Source organism: Nipponia nippon, unplaced genomic scaffold (genome assembly GCF_047370975.1).
Source record: "Nipponia nippon isolate SJK-2023a ecotype South Korea unplaced genomic scaffold, ASM4737097v1 scaffold_5, whole genome shotgun sequence".
Lineage (NCBI taxonomy): Eukaryota > Metazoa > Chordata > Aves > Pelecaniformes > Threskiornithidae > Nipponia > Nipponia nippon.
The window spans coordinates 1,313,466-1,337,462 of record NW_028262369.1 but is presented as its reverse complement, the minus strand read 5'-3'; the positions used below and the strand labels follow the sequence as shown (position 1 = coordinate 1,337,462).

The window sequence follows — 23,997 nt, the reverse complement described above, 5'->3', positions numbered from 1 at the left end:
GTCAGTTGGTAATTCTTCTCTGAAATGTCCAATGGATGGACAAACTAAGAAGGACAGCCGTGCAGAGGCACTGGAAGTCTCTTGTAGCGATACTCTCAAACAACTGTGACATCTCTTGAGGAAAAAGAAGAATAAAAAAATCAACTTTAAAAAGTTATCTGTCCAATATTACCGGTGGTAGTTTTGGTAATTAAAATAGAAATACTGAAAAACCCCATTCAAGTACTTATTTTCTTCATTTTTCTCTGGGTTCTTTAAAATAACGAGCTCAATTTCAGTTTTTAGGGTATTCAGTTACCGGTAAATTTCACTTGTAAGGTTTTGGTACTGCAATATAGCTAGAATGTGATCATGCTAGCTAAATTTATATTATTTTAAATCATTTCTGAGCATATGCCTGTGTGTACGTTCCCGACATGTTCAATCTGTTATTTTGCCTTTCGGAGCCCCTGTATTTATATCATTTATTTCCTTTTTCCGGGGAATATGTCTGTGGGTCTTGGGGAAAAAGACTGAAAATCCTTTTTCAAACCTCAAGCTAAATTGTGAAGCAAATCTCATCTCGCCTGATAATAATAATAATGGTAACTTAACAACCTGAGTTAGGCAAGGAGGTAGGAGAGGCGGTGAAGGGAAGACTGTTTTGGCCGGTGTCCTTGGACAAACCGCAGTCTTTCTAGAAGAAAGAAAAGTGAAATGTAGGGGATAGGTTTTATTTCAACTTTTTTAAGGACCGGTCTAATTAATTGTCTCTGTTAGCTGATTTCCACCGAAGTTTCCTATGCCTGTCAGGACCAACTCTTTCAGACAGGAGATGTGTCCTTCGGTGTCTTCCAGAAAAAAAAAAAAACCAAAAAATACCCGAGTCTTAGCTATTTCAATAGAAATGGAAAATAAGCTCGGATGTCTTGTTTCTCAGTCCGTTTGGGTCTAATAGTCGTTAAACGTTGGTGAAAGGTGATGTTTTTCAGCTGTACGGCAAGTCTTTGGTCGTTCCCACGCCTGCTGTCCTACACCCCTACAGTCCCAGGGTGTCGCGTCTGCCCTTTCCCTGGCCTTCCTTTGGTACACCTTTCCGCTTCCCTTCCCTCCTGCTGGAGCCTGGCAACCCTTTAGGAAAACATGTTAGCTGAGGTTCTTCTGAGATCCTGCTTCCTCACGGACTCCACTTCTCCAAGGTTATCCTTCTGGGTGAGGAGGGAGAGAGGGAAGTCCCCCTGTGGCCTCCAAATCTCGCCGTCGGCTGGAGGGTCTGGGGGACAGTGAGGGACGGTGCTCACCGCCCTCAGCACCGGCGAACGCTGCCTGCTCCCAGCAGCACGCTGCGAACAAAATCCCTCCCGAGCACTTACACCTGTTTGAGGGGAAGTCTTGGGGTGTGCTTTGCAGTTTTGCAGTAAAAGGGAAAGTTCAGTCCCAGGAAAAAAACCATTACTCCTTGCAAACGCAGCAACCGTGGTGCTTTTCCTATCGGAGGAGCGAGCCGTGCACCAAAAAAACTTCGCCTTGCTGCCTCAAGGGGCTGACAACTCATCCCTGAGCAGACAGTTCCTACCGCAGTGCTTGGCAGGGCTGTGGGGCTGGGAGCGGGCTAATCGCTCGCCGTTGCTGCTTCCCCATCGCCGCCCCCATGCCGTAGCAAATTGCCAGGTGCTGAGATTTACCAGATCAATTGTCCTGTATTAAAAAGAGAGAAAATCAAATCCACCAGGGCCCTCCACATTGTGCATCCTCTCTCTGTGTTATAAATACGCTCTGTGTTCCTCTTTCCGATTGACTGGGTCCCTCGCAGAGGAGCCAGCCTCGGGGGCCTGCGGAGTTTTCACATCTCTAACACAGCACTGAAGGACGGGAAAGGACAACGGGCGCCGGGTGCCGACTGTTCTGCGCCAGCGCCCTCCTTACTGCAATTATATTTCTGTTAGAAACCTCCACCTTATTTAAAGAGACATTATCAACTGCCCCAAAGCTCCTTTTTGTAAAGTCTTACAACGCCATTGAGATGTTTTCTTAATGACGTGAAGAAAAATATTGTAGATAAAGAACACTGAAAAAGGAGAGATGCTTCTCCTTTTTTAGGATCTTGTATCTAATGAATTAAAACTACTACATAAACTTCAATCAGTTAATCACTGTAGTCCCTTTTGACAAAATTGTCATCTCTGTTTCCAGATGAGGGGAGTGAGACGGGGGAGATGAGTGACCTGACCAAAGTTGTTCAGTGAATTTGTTGCAGAGCACAGCTCTGGGTTCCTCGATGATAAAGGAGGCTCTGAAATTATCTGGCTTTATAGCACAAACCAATATTTGATTGTCGGTAGTAGGAGGAAATGTTCCCCAGAGGCCTCACGGTGCGCTACGACGTCGCCTCTTCTCTAGGAAGTGCTCAGGCGCATCCAGTGTCAGACCCAGGATCCGAGGCTGGCTGGATTCCTGATCTTGGCTGGTCCGACGGGCTGTGCCTATCAGTGTGCCGTTGTGAACGACTGCTCCAGGACTCGGAGAAGGGCTTTGCTGAGAAGCTCCAGGCTCGCCACCCCTCACTTCAAAGCCTGCAGATTATCAGGAACCTTCTGAATACTTCTCTGATGTGTGTCTGTCTGTTGGCTGTCACTAATGTCATTATGCCAGTGGTTGGACTTAGTGTTTTAGAACTTGACTGGTCCTCCCCAGTGACTTTAGTCAGCTCAAATTTTCCTTGCATTTAGTTGCCGTTCTGAAGTTTTATTTCTGTGTTTATTGGCAGGTGTACCGTTCTTCCAGGATTGCTGCCATGGTACTTAAGGTCTTCTTTCCATCATGCTGCTCCTCGGCAGAAAGTGGCATTTTGATCGGCCGCTGGATCTCGGAGCAGAACTCTGCTGTTATCCTTGCTGTGGTCCATTTCCCTTTTATTCCTGCCCAGGTGAAGCAGTATCTCAGTGAAGTCCAGCGGGTGACTAAAGTCAGCGTTTCTGTGCTCGGCTCATGGAGCAACAGCAAACAGGAGAAAGAAGAGAGTCTGAGTGAGTTCTTGGAAGACCTTGGGACAATATTCTCCCATGAGCCATGGATTCAGATAAGCAAAGAGGGAGGCAGCAAATTCTGGAGCTGTTCTACCCTTCAGAAACACTCTAACAACCCTAAGGAGGAAGAAATCATCTTGGTGTACTATGACCAGCGCAAAGTCATGCTTTCCCACCTGCATCCCCCTTTGGACACAGCTACCTCCACTGACCACAAGGCAGACGATGCCTCAAAGCTCTCTGCCATCTTTGACACAGTGGCGAAGAGTAAGATACTGTTCATGACGGACAGGTACGATGAAGGGCCCATCAAGTTGACCCACTGGCAGTCGGATGGCGTTGAAGCTAGTATCATCGTGGAGCTGATGAAGCAGGCCTCTGTGCCTGCCTGCATGCTGCTCACATTCCTGCTTTCGCTTATCTCTGGGATCTGCAGGAGCAGGTAAGCGGTGCGACATCGGCCAGCTTACCTCTTGCATGGAAATGTAATTCTTCTTTAGGCATTTGTAGGGTTCCTGCTCAACCCCGGTGAGAAATACAGTCAATACAAAATCATTCTGTTGCAAACAGGCTGCCACAGAGCTGCTATTAAAGTTTGGGGAGCTCCATTGAAAACTCAAGGCTAAAGGCTCCCTCAGATATGGTAGAGCTCTTCAAGGAGCTGGGAGGTTTTCTGGGGCAGCCCTGATCTCCTCCCCATTTGCAGCAGGGGTAGCTCAGCCCCACTTGATAGAATCACAGAATCATTAAGGTTGGAAAAGACCCTTAAGATCATCGAGTCCAACCGTTAACCCAGCACTGCCAAGCCCACCACTAACCCATGTCCCTCAGCACCACATCTCCCCGGCTTTTAAATCCCCCCAGGGATGGGGACTCAGCCCCTGCCCTGGGCAGCCTGGGCCAGGGCCTGGCAGCCCTTTGGGGGAAGAAGTTTTTCCCAATACCCAACCCAAACCTGCCCTGGCGCAGCTTGAGGCCGTTCCCTCTCGTCCCATCGCTTGTTCCTGGGGAGAAGAGACCGACCCCCCCGGCTCCAGCCTCCTTTCAGGCAGTTGCCGAGAGCAATGAGGGCTCCCCTCAGCCTCCTCTTCTCCAGGCTGAGCCCCCCCAGCTCCCCCAGCTGCTCCTCCCCAGCCTTGGGCTCCAGCCCCTGCCCCAGCCTCGCTGCCCTGCTCTGGCCACGCTCCAGCCCCTCCATGGCCGCCTTGGGGTGAGGGGCCCAGCGCTGAGCACAGCATTCGAGGGGCGGCCTCACCAGTGCCCAGCGCAGGGGCACCATCACCTCCCTGCTCCTGCTGGCCACACTATTCCTGATACAAGCCAGGATGCCATTGGCCCTCTTGGCCACCTGGGCACACTGCTGGCTCATGTTCAGGCGGCTGTTCAATTTCATCACAGCTGAAACATTGGGTTTCCAGCTATTCCATGGCTTAGAGAGTGATGTGAGGCTCTCCTTAATGGCTCGGTAGCTGGGACTCCCTACTCCCTGTTTGCTATGAATCCCTCCACGGCTGTGAAATATCAGCAGTGTGTCTAAATCCATCGTGTCTCTAACAGACGGTGGTGCTGCAACCTTGGCACCGTATGGCAGGTTACAGGGAACGCTGGTCTACATGAATCCTTGGGGAAATCCCGTTTTTACAACCACGCGACTGAATAGGATGCTTCAAACATAATGCGCGGCAAGTGCTTGCACTGAAGAGGAATTCTGAGCAGGTTTGAAGGGGAGAAGCTTCTGCATATAAAGCGTAGTGACACGTCTGGTCAGCCTGCCTCGAGAGGTTGTGCCGGAGAGCGGAGCGGAGTTCAGGTTCCAAGCTGCAAGGGGACATGTTGATTGATGAAATTTGGATAACAGCTACTACTGTATTCATGGATAAATCTTCTCAAGTACAGCCTAAGGGTTTGGGGAACGGAGTCTTTTCACAGGTTTCCAGTTGTATGATACTGTCATAAAAAAAATTACAGTGAAACTCTTCATATGCAAAGATTTTCTGAACAGTGGAGTTACGCATTTTGGTACAGAAAGGGAAAACTGTCTGCTTTTGGACGACTCTATTGGAAGAGATTTAGGGTCAAACCCAAACCTGATATAATCAGGGACCACTGGTTCCTGGGACTGCTCTGTAGACACTGATTGTGCACTAACGGTTGTTAATGGTTGTTAATGGTGACTAAGTCAGAACTTTGTGGCTGGGTAGAAGATTGGGAGTCAGCTCTGAAGGTCCCTTTTCTGGCTGTCCGGGGACTGTGCGACTACCAGCAAACAGGATGACCCTTTTCTGCGTAGGCACTTGGTCTCGAGGCCAGACTTGCCCACCTTGACTGTTGCTAGGACTCAGACTAGGCCTTGAGTCAGGCTAAGCCCAAGCCTTGCAGGTCTCCAGAAGGCCACAGTCTAAGCACGACTTGGGAGCTGGAGCTCGGTCTGGCAGGTTGGGCACAGATAGCTGCTACCCAGCTTATCAGGAGCCATTCTGATTTCAGCTTTTCCTGAGCCCAGTACGGGTGTTTTGAGCCAGGCGAGCAGCCAGCTGCGCGGACCAGCAGGCGGAACGCGAGGCTTGCTGTGCGTAAACCTAGGTTGAACTTGTTCTTAACCTTGGGAGGTGGATACAGGTTTCTTTCTGCTTTGTTTTATTCACCCATGCTATCAGCATTATATTTACTGATCTTACGGGTGGTTTAAAACATCAGTCTTGGAGAACAGAGATCAGTACCTAGCTTTATAACAAACCTCCTGCTTGACCTTCTGAATCGTTTAATGCAATTTGGTTCCCTTCAGCACGTGATGTGTAGTACAGCCTCCTTCTTGCCAACATGCACAAGGCAGGGAGGGTTCAAGATGTCACGTGCAGGTGTCCTTCCAGTCCCCTCCTCCCTGTGCTGGGTCAGGATGTCCCGTAAAATAACATCTACCAGGTTTTTGCTCCTTCTGGTCACAGGACTTCTTTCTTTCCCAGGTTTTTGTGATGTTGAGGGATAGTAAGCTTTGAAAAGCTAAAGAAAGGGACGAGTGATGTCCTCTCAGGCTGCGGAGGCTTGGGGCTGTTTTGGATGTGCCGCTGTTGGGTATTTGCGCGGGGGAAGCAGGGCGGCAGCGTTAGAAATCTCAGCAAGTGCGTGCCGACGTCCATCCAAGCCTACCGAGCGCTCTCAAGTACATCAAAAATTAAGGCATTTCTTCAGCACCACCTTGTGCGACGGGGTGGCCATTGCACTTCTCTCTTCAGCAGGACTTGTGTGCAGGATTTCCAGTACCGCCGAAGGTCTCTGGTGTGCTGTTGGGCACATCAGGATGATTTAGTATTGAGGCGATAAACTCGGTGTGCTCCTTTTACAAAAAGTCTGTTTCTAGCAAGGAGCAAAAAGACAGCCGGGGGTTCTGGATAACGGAGCTTTAATATTTGCACGTGATCCAGATTCAGAAAGATTGCTTTTCATCTGATATCTGAAAAATCTGCTCTCACTCTTGGAATAAAAAAAGGAATTGGAAAATCAAGATTTACTCACGTAGGCTATGTTAATTTATTGCCAAAATTCCTTATATTTGGAAATGCCCCAAAGATCTCCTGCTGCTTAAATAATGCAGTGACACAACGTCGCTGTTTTTTTGGTTTGGTTTGTTGTTTTTTTTTTTTTAATTTGGTTGGTTTTCCATTGCACTTCTGAAAATCATTCTATATACTGTGTGGTAAACAAGTGGGAGCGTTTATGGCAATGCGTAGTCGGTACGCACAGGGGCAGAAGACCACGCAAGAAATATTTTTGGCTTTCTTCCTCAGCACTCCTGGAGATGGGAGTTTCTGTAGCACATCTCGCAACTGTTATATTGAGCTTTTTGCAGCGTGTTTGTATTTTTATTTAAATAAGTATGCGTATGTATTTACTTTGCAAAGAAAGTGTCTGAGTGGAGTAAAGGTTGGTGTTAAGTGGAAGGAGAAGGGTCGGCGGGAGCATGGACAGACAGACCTCCGACGCGCCTTTTGGGCCCATCCTCTTCAGTCCAGGAGACGCGTTTACCCGGTGCAGGCTGCGGTGGGTGCACGTGTTGGGGGGTGCTCCTGGGGGTGAGTCTGCTTTGGGAATCATTCCAGCTTGTTCAGGACATTCCTCAGGCAGAAGAGAGCAGGAGCCTTCCTTTCCTTTGACCAGGGGCGTCTGGTCAGCGGGTGACCCCCAAGCTCGCCGCCTCTGGCCTGGGGAGCTGCGGAGCAGCAGTGGATGGTAGGAGACACACGTTGCTGGGAGGGGACGGGAGACTGCCAGCCCGGTGCATGTTTAGCACGGGGCCCCAGAGCTGTTGCCTTCTGCTTGAACTGAGACGGTCTGGCAGCTGTTGGTTTGACCAGGAGTTTTTCACCTTCAGCTGTACATAAGCACACAGGTAGAGCGTTTCTCCTCCCCCCTTCTTTTGCATTTCAAGTGCAATTCTCTGCTCTAGCAAAGGTTTGCCACACCGGAATTTGTAACCACTGGGCCAGGGTATAATTGGAAGAGAAAACTCATCTGCACTTGTGCCTCGGTGAATCTGCGAGGTCTTTGAGATCAGCGGCCAGTGCCGTCGCCGCCTGCGTCTCCCTCCCCTGCATGACAGCCTTTCCTCCGCTGCTTCGGATACCACCTCCTGACAAGCCAGCTGAGGAGCAGTGCATTCATTTGTCTCTAAGGTGGGAGGCTGTAACGAAGAGCTGAGTAACTCGGAGGCCTCAAATTAAGAAGAATGATTCACAGTACACTGCGTGTGTCTCAAAAGTAATGGGTGTGAAATTTGAACGGGGAAGAGGAAGGGGGGACTTAAGCAGTCTGGTTTTTGAGCTGACAAACCTTGCACGAAGGATGGTTGGAAGGCTGACGAGGATGGGGGGAGGAAGGGGACAGCAGCCACAGTGAAGCGAGCAGGATTTTGAACGAGCCATACCCTTGTGATTTGTGTAAAATGGATAAATAGCGGCCGGAGCCCCGGTCTGCCCATCCTGCGTTTTACCCTGGCCAGTCCCAAAGGCACGCTGCTGCCGGCCGACGGGCTGAAGTCCTCCCGATGAAATCCAGGGAAGGTATGCACACGTTGCAGGGACGTCTCCAGGCCACGCTCACTAATGATCCAAACAGCTGTGCAGTTTCAAAAGCAAAGCAGGATACCAGGGATAATTTTAGTGTTTGGAACAACCATAAACTGAAGGAACACGCCAAAGCATTGAGAGTAGGTGAAGAAAGCGACTGCAAGTGAACGTAGATTCCCGGACCCTTAATAAGAAGCAGTGAAACACTGTGACAGTAGTGAAACAGCCGTTGTGTACGGGGGAGAAGTGACACAGGTTTATTCCCCACAGCAAACACGGTGCTTTGTGTTGCTGTACCGCTGCTGTGCGGTCTTTGACCGGCCTGCATCCAGTGGTGTCGTTTTAGACCGCACAAATCACCATCGTTCCTTTCTTTATAGGGTGTGTGGTAATAAAAGTAACTCCCAAAAATAATTTAATTGAGCATCATTTAGTACTTTTCTTCTGAGTCATAAAAGAACCATGTGAGTATTTCCTCCCCTACAAGCCTAATGTGGCTGTTAACTTTGAAACCTAATTAAATGCTAAATGTTGTGTTATCTACATAATGCTGGTCACCCTTGGCAAGGCAGTGGAGAGAAGATAGAAATGAAGACCTTGAGAAAGGAATTTGGAAGGAATAAAGAAAAAAAGAAGAAAAGGATCAAGTGGAGGAAAAAGCAAAGAGGGAACAAGGGACAGAAACTGCAGGGAGAGCACAGCTGTTGGTTATACCAAGCTCGCACTCGATGGAGACTTGTGGTTAGTCATACCGGGATTTGTGAAGCCGTTGCACCGTCTTGTGTTGTGTTGTTGCGCTGTACACGCCACTGCCTTGACTCCAGCCTCCCGGAGACTTAGAGCAGCGTGCAATCCCAGGGAAGTGTCCCGAAGCACAGGGTGGAATCAGGATTGCGGTGCCCTTGGAAGAGCGAGACACTTGGTTTTACAGAATGGGAATGAGGGGTTGGGTTGTCTGCTTTGGATGTCTCGATCTGGAAAGGCTGCTTTAATTCTCTTAACCTTTAGGAGAGTAGTTAACATCTGATATTCTTTAACGATAATACGTTGACACCGTCTCTGGTTGTACAACCTTAACTTTACAGTGAATGTTTAGCACGGAGTTTGTGCGCTGTACAGCCTGCTATATGGCGGCAGCAAAAGCGGACGTTCCCGTGGTGTTTCTGCAGGGTGCTGAAGTTTTGGCCTTTGTCGTTCTTATGGAGCAAACTCTCAACTTGTGAGCAGCTGGGACATCGCCTGCAGCACCTCCAGGTCCTCAGCAGCAACAAGAAGGCTGAAACCCAGACCCAGCTAATGAGGTATGGAGTACACGTAAAGTCATGCACGCCTTTGCTCTAGCCCTGTCTCCTCTGGGGAACCCGAAGCGGGGGTCCTGGGCCCGCACAGCACTACGGGGTCCTCGCTGCGCCACGTCATGTCGCCTTCCTTGCTCTACTCCCTGCTAGTTTGCAGATCTTTACTCTATTTATATTAATTATGCCTTTTGCCAGATAGATGCCTTTTTGCCTAGCCTGGGAAAGGCAATGAGGATATTGCCTACAGAAAGCTTGTACTGCACCCGCGTACTCCCACAAGCTCATTGCTTTCACATATGCTGCTGTTAACCAAAAACTGCGATCAGGATTCAGCGGCACTTCTCGTAAGAGCAGAAAGGTTTAAATGCTCCCCTCTTTCCCCCACTCTTTTGGGGAATCTTTCTTGCGGTAACTGGAGACCAGAGACTCCAACAGCGGTAACAAAGTCAGTGTAACAGAGAAAGCAAACATGCAGCACGGTGAGTGCAACTGGGGAGGCAGAGATCTGAGACAGATATTGAATGCCCTACGGCCGTTACACAGCAAGTCTTGTTCTGTGTGGTTCTCTGATCCTGCAGTAATAGACTCCCAGGGAACACTTAAAATAGATTAGCAGATTTGAAGGCCAGAAGTAACTGTGATTTTTTTAATCTGATTTCCCGAATAACTCAGGTCATGGAATTTCATTCAGAAACTCTAGCAGTGAGGGGGCAGGTCCGCAGCCCTTCTGGGTGCATTTATGTACCCAGAAACACTATTGCATTGACTAGTGGTTCGGGTCAAGTATTCCTCTTGGAAAGCCATCTGATCTCAACGCGGGTACTCCAAGTGCTGGTGCCCTTAGTACTGGTAAATCCCCCCTGCGTATACACAGGCACATTCCGTCTAACGTTCCTCTTTGTAGCTTCAATCCCGCTCTTTGCCCCCCTTACTAAGAAAGGTTTTGTGGTGTGGCAGCGCCGAGTGGCTCCGTGTTTGGCCCCAGAAGTAAAGCACACCAGTGAAAGTCAAAAGGTCTCTACACCGTGTCTCTTCAGTAAATTGTCCTGGTGTCCCTGGGACATTAAAGATGCTATGTAAGTGAAGCCGACAGTTGTCATTGAAACATTAAACACCGTCCTTCCTTTTGCTCTAACGCTGTTTCTCTTTATCCTGCATGCAGGAAAGCCAACATCTTTGTCTCTCTGCTGATTGATGTGGCTCTGGGGATACTGCTGATGTCCTGGCTGTACAGAAAGAACCGAATTGGCCACCTTGCTGACACCCTCATCCCCATGGCTGATGTAAGTCTGGCCAAAGGCGTTTCTCTTTCACCCGCTGTGGGCGCTGACCAGCCCTGGATGCCTGGGGTAGCTGGGAGGAGGCAATGCCTTACGCACAAGGATTTCAGAGTCCTCTCTGAAGTCATGCAGATCAGGTCTCCTCAAGAACAGTGAAATCTTCCAATCAAGCTTGCTGGGGCTGCTCAAAAGGAACACAGCTCTGCTTTGCGTGTGCAGTGAATACTAATTAGATGTTTACCGGAGGGCTGCTCCAGCTCCTAAAGTAACAATTATGGCTGGGATGGAGCTCTGCAGCTGCAGGTGGAGTGGTTATCGAGCCAGACTACTTTTATTCTGGAGTCGACAGGAGGTGTCCTCAAGTTGTTGCTGTATGGGGCGTTTGGGGAAAAGAAAAAAGCTGTAACTTGGGTTGAATCTGATAAACTGCTGAAAAGTCAAACTTGATAAGCAGTGCAGCTGTGCTTGCGAAGAGGAATTTCATGGGGAAATCCAAGGGCGTTAGCTAGTCAGGATGCAAACACCTGAAATCCTGTCTTAAGAGCTCTGGTGTACAGATGGTAAACTAGGAAAACTTGCTGTGTCCTGTGATTTTCTCAAGCATAACTCCTCTTGCCCACTAAGATCCCTCGACATCAGCAGAAATTCATGAAGAACAAGTATGACTCATACTATCCTGCTTTTCTGGTGGTTCGTTTTAGGTGCAGTACTCCAATATATCTGTTTAGTGGCAGTAAGGAACATATAATGTACTTTAGAGGCTGGAGACCAGACCACTGATCTGAAGTTAGCTCTGTTTTAAGGGCTTCTGTGTCTTGGGAATACACGTGCAGCCAGTGTTCAGCACTGTCGTGCAGCTGCACAGCCTAATCCTTTCTCTGCCCGCTTTCCTTTCACTTCTGGGAGAGAAGGTGGATCTTCCCATTGGTTTCTTTCTGGCAGCTGGAGAACGTCCTCTCTTTGCTCTTTCTCCAGCTTCTTGGTTGGGAGGAATTATATTCTGATTAGAGAATTCCAGCAGCAATTTATTTTTCCTACTTATCCTGTCTTTCTTAGGAAGAGCTCGTGTTTCCCTTGATGATGATCTGCTTGGTCCATGTCTAACCTTTTAATTGTTGCAAGCCATAGGTCTCCGATCATTCTTGTACATGCTGTGCTTTCAGAAAGTGTGTATGGCGTGTCCAGCGTAGCTGTGGATCATTATTATGGCTATTTTTTTAATCTTTCGTAGTCAGACTTCTAAGGATTGCTGCAGACACTATTCAGCAGCAGCGGTGGGGTAGAAAGGGCCACAATTCTTGCAGTACACTTGCTCTTGTATTTGAGCTATACACTAAAAATATTCCTGAGTCTTCTCCCTTACAGATATTTCAGCTGGAGAAGTTTAAGTTCTCTAGAGCTCTCCCTTTGGGATTACTGTAAGTGTCCAGCCCCAGAAATCTGATTTCTTAACAAGTCTGCGAGGAAGTGGCTTTTGGCCGCGTTCCTGTTTGCACAGGTGGCTCCAGGAGGGGTTCCATCTGCCCGGTGTCTTCGGCAGATGGACGTGCTCTGCGCTGAAGGTGTATCCGATCCCGGCACCTGTCCTGCATCGCCTTGCTTGTGAGAGTTGCTCGTTCGTTCCTCTTTCAGTAATTTAGCTCACCTGTCACTCAACTTATGCATCATAGTGCCAGTTATTTTCACCGTGTCTCCTACGTGTGCAGACTTCATTACCTTGCTATCACGAAGAGCTGTTTACTTACTTTCCTGGAACTGTTAACTCGCCCTTGTGTGGGTGGCCTCGTCGGTTGGTGCCTTTCTTCTCTGCGGTATCTCCAAGCTTATCAATTCAGGCCACTTACAACTCTTCTTACTTTCCAGCCTTTCTTTCTTTCAAGCGTATTAGATTGTGGACATAAAATCATTTGGAGTCCATTTACTGCCTTCGGTGGGCATTCATTTATATGCATTATGTGCAGGCCTTAAAAAATGCAGATCTGAGCGATCCCAAAATATACCAATGACTTCAGCATTTGGTGTGCGAGCCAGCACCACTTCTTTTCCAGTATGACAGCAAAATCTCCCCGTAGCCATTCAGCAGTAGGTTTCCTCTTTGCTGCTGAGTGTCCATCTGGTACGCATTATTCCCATCACTTGGGCTTTCTCAAGTGCTTATGCGTTGCCAAGTTCAGTAACGCAAACTTTCCCATGTGCAGAACGAGTTACTTTTCCTTCCCGAATGCTCCTTGCTATTCTGCTTTTGATATGTCCCCCAGATCTGATGGTGGCATCGACCTTACGTCTCTGTTAGTAAACAGAACATTATATCTATTATAATCAGATTATTATATATTACAAGGTTATATACATAATCTTATTTTGACCTTGTTGATTTGATTGATTTTAATATTGACAAACTAACCTTATACAATATATAACCTTATTGGTTTGATTGATTGATGTTAATATTGACAGTCATGGCTGTGTGGGGGCTGGATGCAGTGCTCATTTTTTCCCTAGCCAACCTCTCTCTGGAAGGAGGCGGATGCAGGTAGGTTATTTTAGCTCTCAGCAGCTGCCAGGGTCACCGGCTCAGCCTGCTGACGTGAGGATCAAGCCATGTTCCCTAGCCATCCTTCGTCATCCCCTGACAGAACGGTTCTCAAATCACCACTTAGCTAGCAGTTGCCGATGATGCACAAGGCATCGTTGACTGCAGCTCCCACTTTCACAGCTTGATGGGCTGCGCTGTGCTGACTGTAATAACAAGTTGCTTTTGTCAGTAAATGAGGCAGATGTGATTCAGAGACACCTAGGGAGTAACTGGCGAGTAGCTGTGTGCAGTACGAAGGACTGATTTTTGGAACAGGCTTTCAAATCCAAGAATGGAAAATGTGAACAATCTTCTCTCTGTAGGTGCCCTCGCAGCTCCTACCCTCCTCTTCCCTCTCCTTCCCACCAGGCTTCCCAATGGTTGTCCTCGGTTTTGCCTTCCACAAGACGGCCTTCTTTCAAAAATACCCAATTCAAAGGGCTACGGTTGTCTGTTTTAAAAAGAACTGCTTATAAACCATCTTCTTTTTTTTCTCCTTCCCCTCTCTCATCCTTGCTGATGTCTCTTTTTCTTAAGCTGTAATCTCTTTGAAACAGTTAAATGTTTATCATAGATCGTGCCTCCAAAGATGTTACTGGGGCTTAGAGATAATTGGATGTAAGTTCCTATTCGGTCGCGTTCTGCTAGTCCATAAACTAAGCGAGCAGAGAGGATGCTTTCTGGAAAATATTTAGATGTTAATTTGTAAAATAGTATAACTTAGAGCCCCAAACGCCTGCAACAGCCACAGGGCAAGTGTGTCTGGTAGGGAGTGCTTTGGCTCTGCTTGCCACGACTGGCACTGGGTGCTCCGCTCGGGAAGCTTGCACGGTGCTCCCTGGCGCCCACCGCAGCGCGCCCTGTGGCCTTCTCCGTCCGTCACATCGCTGTTGGACTAGAAAGAAGGGCATGACAGTAAAGAAAATATTTCCACAGTGATCTCACCTAAACCGTGTTAGCTTTAGTCTCCAGTTTGGTAGTGGCCCTACACCCCTTTATGAAACACTTCCAATTCACTGCATCTTTTTTATTAGTACTGGCCACGTTCAGTATTCATGACTGCAACAGGAGAATTGGCCTCCCAGTCACCTTTTCTGATTCTGCTTGCTATTGATCAGTCCTAAAATCTCTGGCTGGAACACAACCTGCAAGGTTATGCCTTAGGACTGTGTTTTGAAACTCAATAACAGCAAGCTAGGGCACCTTCCAGAGCTACGTGCCCGTCAGAATTGAGGAGCACCTCTGGGACCGGCAGCCTCCAGAAGCATTCAGTGCTGAAAAACAGCCTTGCTGAAGCGCTGCTTTCAAGCATTTAAATATTTCATTAAAATCCCCAAATGCTTTTTCTAAGTTACCAATCCAACACTTTAAATATTAAAAACAGTCTATTTATAAAGTAGCTACCGCTTCTCAGCCACAGAGGTAAGATCCATGGGTTCAAATCAGTTCTGATTCGCAGTGAGATGTTTTAAGGGACAGAGGGAAAATGAATGAAATAACAAGGCATTCCTTTTGGATAAGTTGAAGATGGAGCTCTTAATTTTGCCACTACACTGAAAGTAAACGTTTACAAAAAGTAAACGTTTACAAACTCGTTTCGCAAGGATCCTGTTGCTTAATGAATAAAATGGAATCATTCCTTGGAAATCATTTCCCCTTAGGGAAATTATCCGTATGAATGATGGGGAAAGTAGGCTACAGCGCATCAGCTTCGGGTAGCACGTCTTGATTCTTCTGCACGTGCCCAATCTGCAGTGCAATTCGCGTGCATGGACTTGACTGTAAGTGGGGGTTTCAGAGGGAGAGGGTTTTTACTCCCAGTCTCTGTCCGTGTGGGACAGCGCGAGAGGTCACTTCGTCCAGGTATGTTCCCCGCCTCTTTGCTGGAGGTCACCACTCTCGGCTACCTCCATTCACAGCCTGGTAAATGGACTCCACCGCTGATTTGGGCTTAGGTGAGTAGGTCAGGTGCAAGCTGCTGAGGAGCAGAGCCACCCCGTCTTCTGCCCTGCCACCTGCAAGGGGGACCTCTGGCAGCGTAGCGGGGTGGAGAGAGAAAATCAGTAAATAACATCAGCCTGGGATTAAATCAGCAGACGTTGTGAGTCAAAGCCCTCGGTGATCTGGGGATGAGCTCCATTAGGCTTTTTTCTCCATGATTCAGAGAGCTTCTTTTTACCGGGGTGCAATGGGTATCTCTCCACGAAGCCCACAGACACACACGATAGGGGCAGGCAAGAGCAGTGCTCTACAGCGTGGTTAATCTCACCTAGTACACCACAGAGTGTCAAGAAAGTTTGTTTATGTATGAAATACATTTATAGAATTGTGGTTTTTACCCTGCAGTAAACACATGCAGGTTATTTGTTTGTAAAAATGCACTTTTTTTGCCCAGGAGTGCACTGCCATCTTGCCCCTTTTAAAATCCTGACAGCCTTCCCCATAGTTAGATTACTTGCTCAGTTCTGACTCTTCAGTTGACTGTCCAAAGAAGCTGATTTGTGCACCAGCATTTGCCATCTCTTTCAAGAACTCTTATTACACCAGGAAATCATACTGTGCAAGTCCACCCGGGATGGCCACGAACAGGTTTGTGTTCCCAGCACTGTTCCACATTTAAGCGGTTCAGCTCCCTCTCTGCTGTTGTGTTTGGGTTCAGTAAAGAGTCATCTGCCCATCAAGGTGCGTTTCTGACTTAACTAGTTGTCTATAAAGTAGTAGTTTGGATGGTTTCTTCCCCTTGGTTTGATGGGTGGGGTAGGGTACTTCGGGGGAGCAGCGTGTACGGTGCACTGGACCTTTCAGTGTGGTGGCAGTCTTTTATCTCAGGTGCTTTGCTTCCATGTGTTTGTAGCACGTAGCTGAAGAGCTCCAGGACCTGCTCCAGTGGCTGATGGGAGCACCAGCTGGACTGAAAATGAACCGAGCTTTGGATCAGGTTTTGGGACGCTTCTTCCTTTACCACATCCATCTTTGGATTAGTAAGTGCAATTGTTTAACTTTTCAGCCTCCCTTTTCATCTCTTCCCTCCCGAGTGTTTAATGTTTGCCTAGAGGTGAATAATGAATCAAAATGCACTACTGCAAGTACAGACTCGTCTGTGAGTCTTCCTTCTGTGGGAACTCAGGCCAACGTTGGATTCCCACACAAGGAAGTCATGCATATTAAATAAAGTGCTTGCATTTATGCTTCGCAAGAGGTGCAAATCATGACGGAGCTTACTTGGTGCCATTAGTGGTGAGGGTCCAAGGGAAGGCTGTAGGTCTTATGTAGGCCTTCATAGTCTTTGCCCTGTAAGAGGCAGCTGATAGGATAGGGATGAGAAGCGGGCTGTCGGGATGCAAATGCAAACTCTGCCTTGTCACTGACTTCAGCTTAGTGCAGTTTTGTTATTTCAACACACCTCTGTTATCCTTGATAAGTGGCTTGATGAAGGAGTATAGTCATGATGGAAACAAACTCCCCAGTTACGATAGTGATTTACTCTGCTCACCAATCAAGTATGGTCTCATTTCTGTGACTTTGCTCCCCTTCAGTGATGAAAGAGACTGTGTGCCTCCACGCTATTTTATTTTATGAAAGCCATATGGGATTTTGTGGGAACAGCAAGAAAAGGGGAATGGTTGCAGTAAAGGTTGATGTGGGAAGTTAAAAATGTAATTAGGAACCTGGACACGAATCTAGAAAAAGCAAATCACCTGCGGAGCAAGGTGACCGCTCCGTGTAAGCTGAGCATGTCCTCCCGTTCCTCACCGAGCTGCCACGCCTGGACAGAAACCTAGGGGGAAAGAGAGCTTTTGTTGGCCCCCCTAAACAGAAGATGGCATCTAAAGGAGTTTTCCAGTTTTACTTCCACGTTTTTGTGGCTATGATTTCTGGAGCAGTGTTCTAGGGCACAGATGATCGGTCTTTTGTGAGTGTCAGCTCGCAAAAACTGACTCTCGGGATGTCTCAGTCACATACTGACACTCTGCAATGCCCACTAGGCTACATTCACCTGATGTCCCCATTCATCGAGATGATCCTCTGGTACGTCGGTCTGTCGGCTTGTCTGGGCCTGACCGTGGCTCTCTGCATCCTCTCCGACATCATCGCACTTCTGACTTTCCACATCTACTGCTTCTATGTCTACGGAGCCAGGTGAGTTGATCTCTCTTGGTTATATCTTGGGTATATGTTTGGAGAGAAGGGCCACCGAACACTCAGGGCACGTGTTTAATTTGCGGAGCATTCGGTCCTGGCGTAGTTCTCTTGAATTCACGATTTAGCCAGCGGTTAGTTAATGGATTGCATTCTTTTATGCATGTAGAAGTGAGGGCCGCAGCAGTACAAGCAACCTATCTTTCAGTTCTGTATATAAATGTTTATTTATTGTGGTAGTGACCTTGAAAAATAAAACTACATGACAGGCAGAAGACAAGAAAGCAGTTCCCCCTATATCTTTGTTTCAACCTTACAGTACTCTTTTCAGTTGCACCCTACCCCGTAGTTTTGAGGGGAACTGGAGGAGAGGAGGAGGAAAGGGGAACCCTTGTACTTCTGGAGAAGCCCCAAAGTCCCTGCCTCTGCCCTGCTTCAGAGGTTCTTGTCTGCGTCGTGGAGCACAGCAGGCAGGTTTGGGGTTGCAGCATGGCTGTGGCACCATCCTGGTGTCATTGGCTGGACCTACTGGAGGGCCCCATGTCCTGAGAGCCAGGCAGAGGCTCCGGGGAGCGTGTGGGAGCGCAGAGGGCTTTGGGGCATGGCCGGGGCACGTCAGGGTTCCTGTGCAAGTGGTGCCCACAGCGTGCTCTGTTCCTGCCTCCATTGACACGTGCTGCAGCAAGGCGTCACACAGGCCACTGGAGAGTAGCTGCTCTTGCCAAGCAGATGAGAGACAAGGTAATAAGAAACTCTTGGCTTATAAAGTACCGGATGGTCATTGTTCCTCCCCAGGCTGTGAGCAGAGGGCTTTACACTGCAAACAACAGAAGAAATAGTAGAACTTCAGTTATGGGTAGTTTAGGGGATGGTTAGAAATATTGAGAGATGGCTTATGAATCAGTTCTGTTGTGAGCACAGGGCTTACGCCTGAAATCAGTAATGTTGGGAGTCTCTTCCCAACACCTCTAATCACTGGAATTTCTGTTTGGGGCTGTGAGGAGTGGCCTTGCTCCTCCTAATTGTGCAGAGAGTGGAAATAGGAAAAGCGTTTTCTCACCTGATCGCTTTTCCCTTGTGAGCTGCAGGGAGCCAGTCCGCCTGCCTCGGCTGTTTGTTAGAAGTGTAGAGCAGCTATATCTTATCTTGCCGCTGGCACCAAACTGCCCCTGCTGTGCCAGGTGCCCTCCGTGGAGGGTCAGAAGGGGACAGCAGTCACCCACATGGAATCACAGAACCACAGGAGGCTTTGGGCTGGCAGGGCCCTTTCCAGGCCATCCCCTCCATCCCCCTGCCATGGGCAGGGACAGCTTCAACCACATCAGGGTGCTCAGAGCCCCGTCCAGCCGGGCCTTGAAGGTTTCCAGGGATGGGGCATCTCCCACCGCTCTGGGCAACCCCTGCCACTGTCTCACCACCCTCGGCGTAAACAATTTCTTCCTTATATCCAGTCTGAATCTCCCCTCTTTCAGTTTAAAACCATCCCCCCTTGTCCTGTCGCAGCAGGCCCTGCTAAAAAGCCTGTCCCCCCCTTTCTTGTCGGCCCCCTTTCAGCACGGCAAGGCCGCAGTGAGGTCTCCCCGCAGCCTCCTCCTCTCCAGGCTGAACCCCCCCAGCTCTCAGCCTGTCCTCCCAGCAGAGCTGTGCCACCCTCGGAGCATTTCAGTGGCCTCCCCTGGCCCCGCTCCAACAGCCCCATGTCCTTCCCGTGCTGAGGACCCCCGAGCTGGACGTGGGGCTCCAGGGGGGTCTCCCCCGAGCGGAGCAGAGGGGCAGAATCCCCTCCCTCGCCCCGCTGCCCACGCTGCGGGGGATGCAGCCCAGGAGACGCTTGGCTTTCTGGGCTGCCAGAGCACATGGCCGGCCCATGGCCAGCTTTTCATCCCCCAGCACCCCCAAGGCCTTCTCGGCAGGGCTGCTCTCCACCCCTCCATCCCCCAGCCTGTGCTGATACCGGGGGTTGCCCCCACCCAGGTGCAGGACCCTGCCCTTGGCCTCGTTGAACCTCATGAGGTTCACACAGGCCCATTTCTCAAGCTTGTCCAGGTAACATCAACACAGCCACAACACCTCGCATTCCTGCAGCTGGCGGAGGAATTTGGTGGTTCAGGTGCTGGTGAAGCTTGAGATCCCCTTCTGCAACAAACCGCAGGGTGAAACGAGAGCGGGCGTGTGTGTGCAGGCAGCCAGGGAAGGTGGGGCAGGGGCTGCAGCAGGAACACCCGCTTGCTGCCATCTCAGGGTGCGCAGAGCCACGGGGCAGGTGTGTACCAGCAACCTGGAGGAGTTGTCCTGGGCGCTCTCCTGCCTGGGGATTAGTGCACCGAGCTGTGCCTGCCAGCCTGGGGGCACCCTGCCAATTCCTTGAAGCAGTTGGTGTTCCTCAAACCAGATTCTTCTCTTGGATAAGATTCCTTGCCTCTGCTTTCACAACACTGCCTTGAAATCCAAGCAGCCTCCACGCCTTAACTAGGCTGGTTAACCAGTCTGGCTTTTGTAGCTCAGGCTTTCTCAGGCTCTGTTCTGCCCCACAGATGGGCTGTGTCCCCCTTCTTTACATCCCTGTATGTCGGACACTGCTGCCCAGGGCTCTGTGTGCCTCTTCTCCATCCCAGGGGCTCTTTCTTCCTCTGTGTTATTCCGTAGCGGTGTCTGTTTCCCACCCCTTATCACCCCAAGCTTCTCTCACCGTTGCCATTTTGCTGGGAGGGAGGTAGCTCCCAGTGTCGTAGCCCCAAGTTCTGAAAGCCTAAGGAAAGGATGGGGCAGGGGTGCCATCAGCCATTTAGTTGATCTCTTCCCACTCTTAGGGGTGTTTGAAGCTATAGTTTACTAAAGGTGCAGGGGCTCCGGTCCTCTCCCTTGCCTCTCGGTGCTACAGAGGCAAAACTGAATTGTATTGACTCAAGTGTGAGGGGTAAGACCTTGGCCGCTCCTGCCATGGAAGGGAGGTGAAGCAAGGGGCACAGGGCAGATCTACACTGGAGAGACAGGGGTGAGCTCGGGGGAAAAAGCTCGCTGCTTCTTTTGCTGCAGAAAAGGTGGTGGCGTGGGGCTGGCGATGGCTGCTGCTCATAGGGGCCACCCTCCAGCATCACTTGCCACTTCCCATATGCCAGCCTTGTCATCAACGGGAGCAGAAATGGAGAGCCTTGCCACAGCCCTGGGGCATGGCGAGGCCATTGCCCTCCAGTGGTCCCGGGCTGTCTGCAGTAGCCTGCTTTGCCCGTGCCACGGGCCAGCCCAAATACGGTTGACTGAGCAATTAGTATTTTATCTGCGTCATTCTCGGGCTCATTTCTTTTGCCGCCCTGAGTTCTGTGGCGTCGGTAAGTGAGCGGGCGCAGGGGTGTAATGGTGACAGCTGTTTTGTGTTGAAGCTCAGGAACTCGCAGCTCTGATGCACAGCGTTTTCTCTTTGCTCAGGCTCTACTGCCTGAAGATTTACGGCCTGTCATCTCTCTGGCGCTTGTTCCGTGGGAAGAAGTGGAACGTCCTCCGGCAGCGGGTGGATTCCTGCTCCTATGACTTGGACCAGGTAGTGCTGCAGCGCCCGGGGCTTGCTGCAGGACGCTGCCCGTGGGCAATACGGTCCCATCCTGCTTCGACTGATATCGAGACAGAAGGATAGGACACGGGAGGCCTTGTGGTGCCCAGAACAAGTGCCTGCCCCGGCACGCTGCATCCGTGGCTCTTCAAACAAACACTTGGACTCTGCTGCTCTGCAGCACCCCTCCACTTCTCTGCATGTTCAGAGGGCCTAATTCTGGCAAGCGCTGAGCACCCACAAGGCACCCCGGTGAACTTTGTTGGGTGCTGCAGATGCTCGCAGCTCCTGGAGCATGGGAGTGGGTATGGGGGAGGGAGGGAATTTAAAAAGTGGTGCCCAGCAGTGTTGCCACAGTAACAGACGTGCCAGCGTTTCTATTAAAAGACCCTGTTTCATTCACGGTGCGCTGGAGCCTGGCCCACACGTTCTCACTCAAGCAGCAGAGGCAGTTTTTTGTCAAACGCTGTAGCCTCTTTTTAATTTCCGAAATGCCATGCAAAAGTTCAGCAGAGCTGGAACTGCTCCACGCCGGCAGCTGCAAACGTCACTAAAATAATACAATAATATTTGGTAACTTCCAGGGCCAGTGCCGCTCTCTCTGTTGCAGCAGATAACCTTGAGCTTCTTACACCACACTGGAGGAGCCATTTTTCTGCTTCTTTGGTGATGGAAAAGTGAGAGGCTCCGTGCCAGGAAGGCGGGTTTGCGTCAGGGCCCGGTCCCTGTGTACTTTGAGGAGAATGGGTTTGGCACTTCAGGCTTCATCCTGCTGCTCCGGAGGCCGGTGGGAATTATGTCGTTGGCCTGGGTGGGAACAGACATTCAAAGCAGACCTTAAAAGACTTTTGGAGATGTTAAGCAACTGCAGTGGAGTGGCAGAGGAGGGGAAAAACAACTGCTGTGAAGGGAATGGGCTGGGTTATGATCTATTTCTGGTTAGGTGCGTAAAGCTGGGATGTCGCTCCACCTCTGCAAGAGCACTGTCTGGGTGATTTTCTCCCATAATATACCGTGGCCGTGATCTCTTTTTGCAGAGATGGCAGTGCCCTGTGTTCCTGTGGCCTCTCTGTTCTGGAATTGGTGACCGAAAGTTGAAGAGTCAGATCCCTGTTTGTCATAAATCTGCATTTCTCCCAGCTGGAATTAGTTAGACCTACACCAGCTGGGCTGGCCCAGAATAAAAATAACATTTTCTGTGGGCAGTGAAGCTAATGACACCTGCTTTCCTATGGATTTTTCTCCTTCATCCTCTGGATATTGCTTCCCCCACCCCAGCAACTCCAGCTTCTTTCTCTCTCCCAGTTTCCAGGCGAGCAAGAAGCAGAGGTTCTGCGGCTGGCCTGACCAGCTGACTGCTGCTGCTGGGAATGCTTATCCACCAAATTTGTCAGCTTTTCCCCAGCTGCTTGTTCTGCTAAAACAAGGAGGACCAGACATACTTCTCAATTCGCTGCAAAGCTCCCTACCAAATTCCTACTTCTTTGTACCCTTCCATCTTTTCCTGGTAAACACTGGCCAATGGCTTTAAAACTTGTGGGGACAGGGGGTGGCATGGTCATGTAAGTCGTTTCATAAGGAAGCCAGCCTGAAATAGGGAATCTTGGCTATTGTCTATAAGGGAAAAAATGCTGTCAGGATCCAGCTTATTTATCTTTCCGAACACAGTCCTGTTACAGGGAGCTTTCTGCAAAAGCCCAGTGAGAGACGTACTGAAAATATTCAAAGTAACGGCATTATTCACATAGGGAGTAAAAAGACATGTTAAGGAGTCTTGCGAACTTTCATTGTCTCACAGTTTCCTATTCTTTTATTTTTATTTTAGTTTGTTTTGCCATTATTCTGCAAATGATTGTTTGTGTTTCTTTTTTCCCCTAGTTATTTATTGGCACTTTGCTATTTACAATCCTGCTGTTCCTCCTGCCTACGACTGCACTGTATTATTTGGTGTTTACCCTGGTAAGATTTAACCCTTGGAGCTAGTCATATTCTGTCCTCTGAGATATCGAAAAAAGGTTTCCTAGTCATGTACAGTCATCCACAAAGAAAATGTAAGTCTTGCCTAAGTGTCCTAGGAAGGGTTCTCACACAGCCCATGTAGGCCAAGCAAGTGGAATTCAGGATACGTGCTTGTGTTTCTCCAAAGGGAATTCCCAGCAAATCCCAGTCGGCGGGACAAGCTGTTCCCCTCTCACTCGGAAGTCATTCTTTATCTTTCCATCCCACGTCTGGGGTGACGGCCCCTCTGGTTTGATCTAGAACTTTTTTTTCAGGAAGTTAACTTGCCGTGTTAATGCTTTCAGCCAGGCTTTGCTCAGAGGGTTGGACTTCTTTATCTTTCTTTTTTTCCCCCCAGTATGACCAGTCCTCTCCGAGGCCTGCCTGGAGCAAAACTTTCCGCAGACAGTGGCCATCACATGGTTTCAACATCTTTTTTGAGCCCTCTCTTTCCAGTTGAGCTTGGCAGCAAAAATAAATGCAGTCTGACAAAAGGAGGTGCTTTAATCAGGGGACGGAAAACACGGAGCAGGCAGCTCATTTCTGACTGCGTTGCTCTTGCTTAGATGCTCTATATGCAGTTTCTTCAGGCAGAAATAAGCTACTTCACTGTTGGAGAGAGAAAAATTTACCTTCACTGATACACAGTGATGGAGTTTCCTAGAAATGGAAGCCTGAATTCTCCCTTTTAGACGATGACCGCTGAAAGTGGAATAACTCTCGTGTCCTTGCAGGTCACAGCCTCTACAGCTGCAGGGGCTTCCTTTCAGTTACGCCCTTAAGCTAAGATTGTCAAGGAACCTCACGCAGGGTCTGGATGCCCAGCACTTCTAGACATCAGCCCAGGAGGCTTTAGCTTAGCACACAACAATGTCAGATTGCAGATCAGCTCATGAATTCGCAAAGGTTGCATCTGCCGCTTCACCGAGATTTTCTTATTAAACTGTTTCTCCATAGCTCCGTTTGCTGGTGGTGATCGTGCAAGGCCTGATACACTTGCTAGTTGACCTGGTTGACTCTCTGCCTCTTTATTCAATCATCCTTCGGCTCTGCAGGTCCTACAGACTCGCAGGTAAGTCCTTCAGCACTGC

General features: G+C 49.3%; 1 protein-coding gene across 19 annotated transcripts in view; it reads left to right on the top strand.

Moving 5' to 3' along the window:
- PIGQ (phosphatidylinositol glycan anchor biosynthesis class Q) overlaps positions 1-23,997 on the top strand; it is a 40,004-nt gene that overhangs the window by 2,070 nt on the left and 13,937 nt on the right. For 17 of the 19 annotated variants that reach the window (XR_015699298.1, XR_015699297.1, XR_015699305.1 and 14 more), the window contains exons 2-9: positions 2,747-3,447; positions 9,238-9,369; positions 10,529-10,649; positions 16,076-16,202; positions 17,208-17,361; positions 20,788-20,899; positions 22,787-22,867; positions 23,864-23,978. Coding sequence is in view for 7 of the 19 variants with exons in the window: in XM_087734639.1 (XP_087590765.1) it covers positions 2,774-3,447; positions 9,238-9,369; positions 10,529-10,649; positions 16,076-16,202; positions 17,208-17,361; positions 20,788-20,899; positions 22,787-22,867; positions 23,864-23,978 (1,516 nt within the window). In the remaining 12 variants the exon portion in view is untranslated. The remainder of the gene's footprint in view (positions 1-2,746; positions 3,448-9,237; positions 9,370-10,528; positions 10,650-16,075; positions 16,203-17,207; positions 17,362-20,787; positions 20,900-22,786; positions 22,868-23,863; positions 23,979-23,997) is intronic. The other 2 variants (XR_015699308.1, XM_087734636.1) reach the window with 1 other exon arrangement.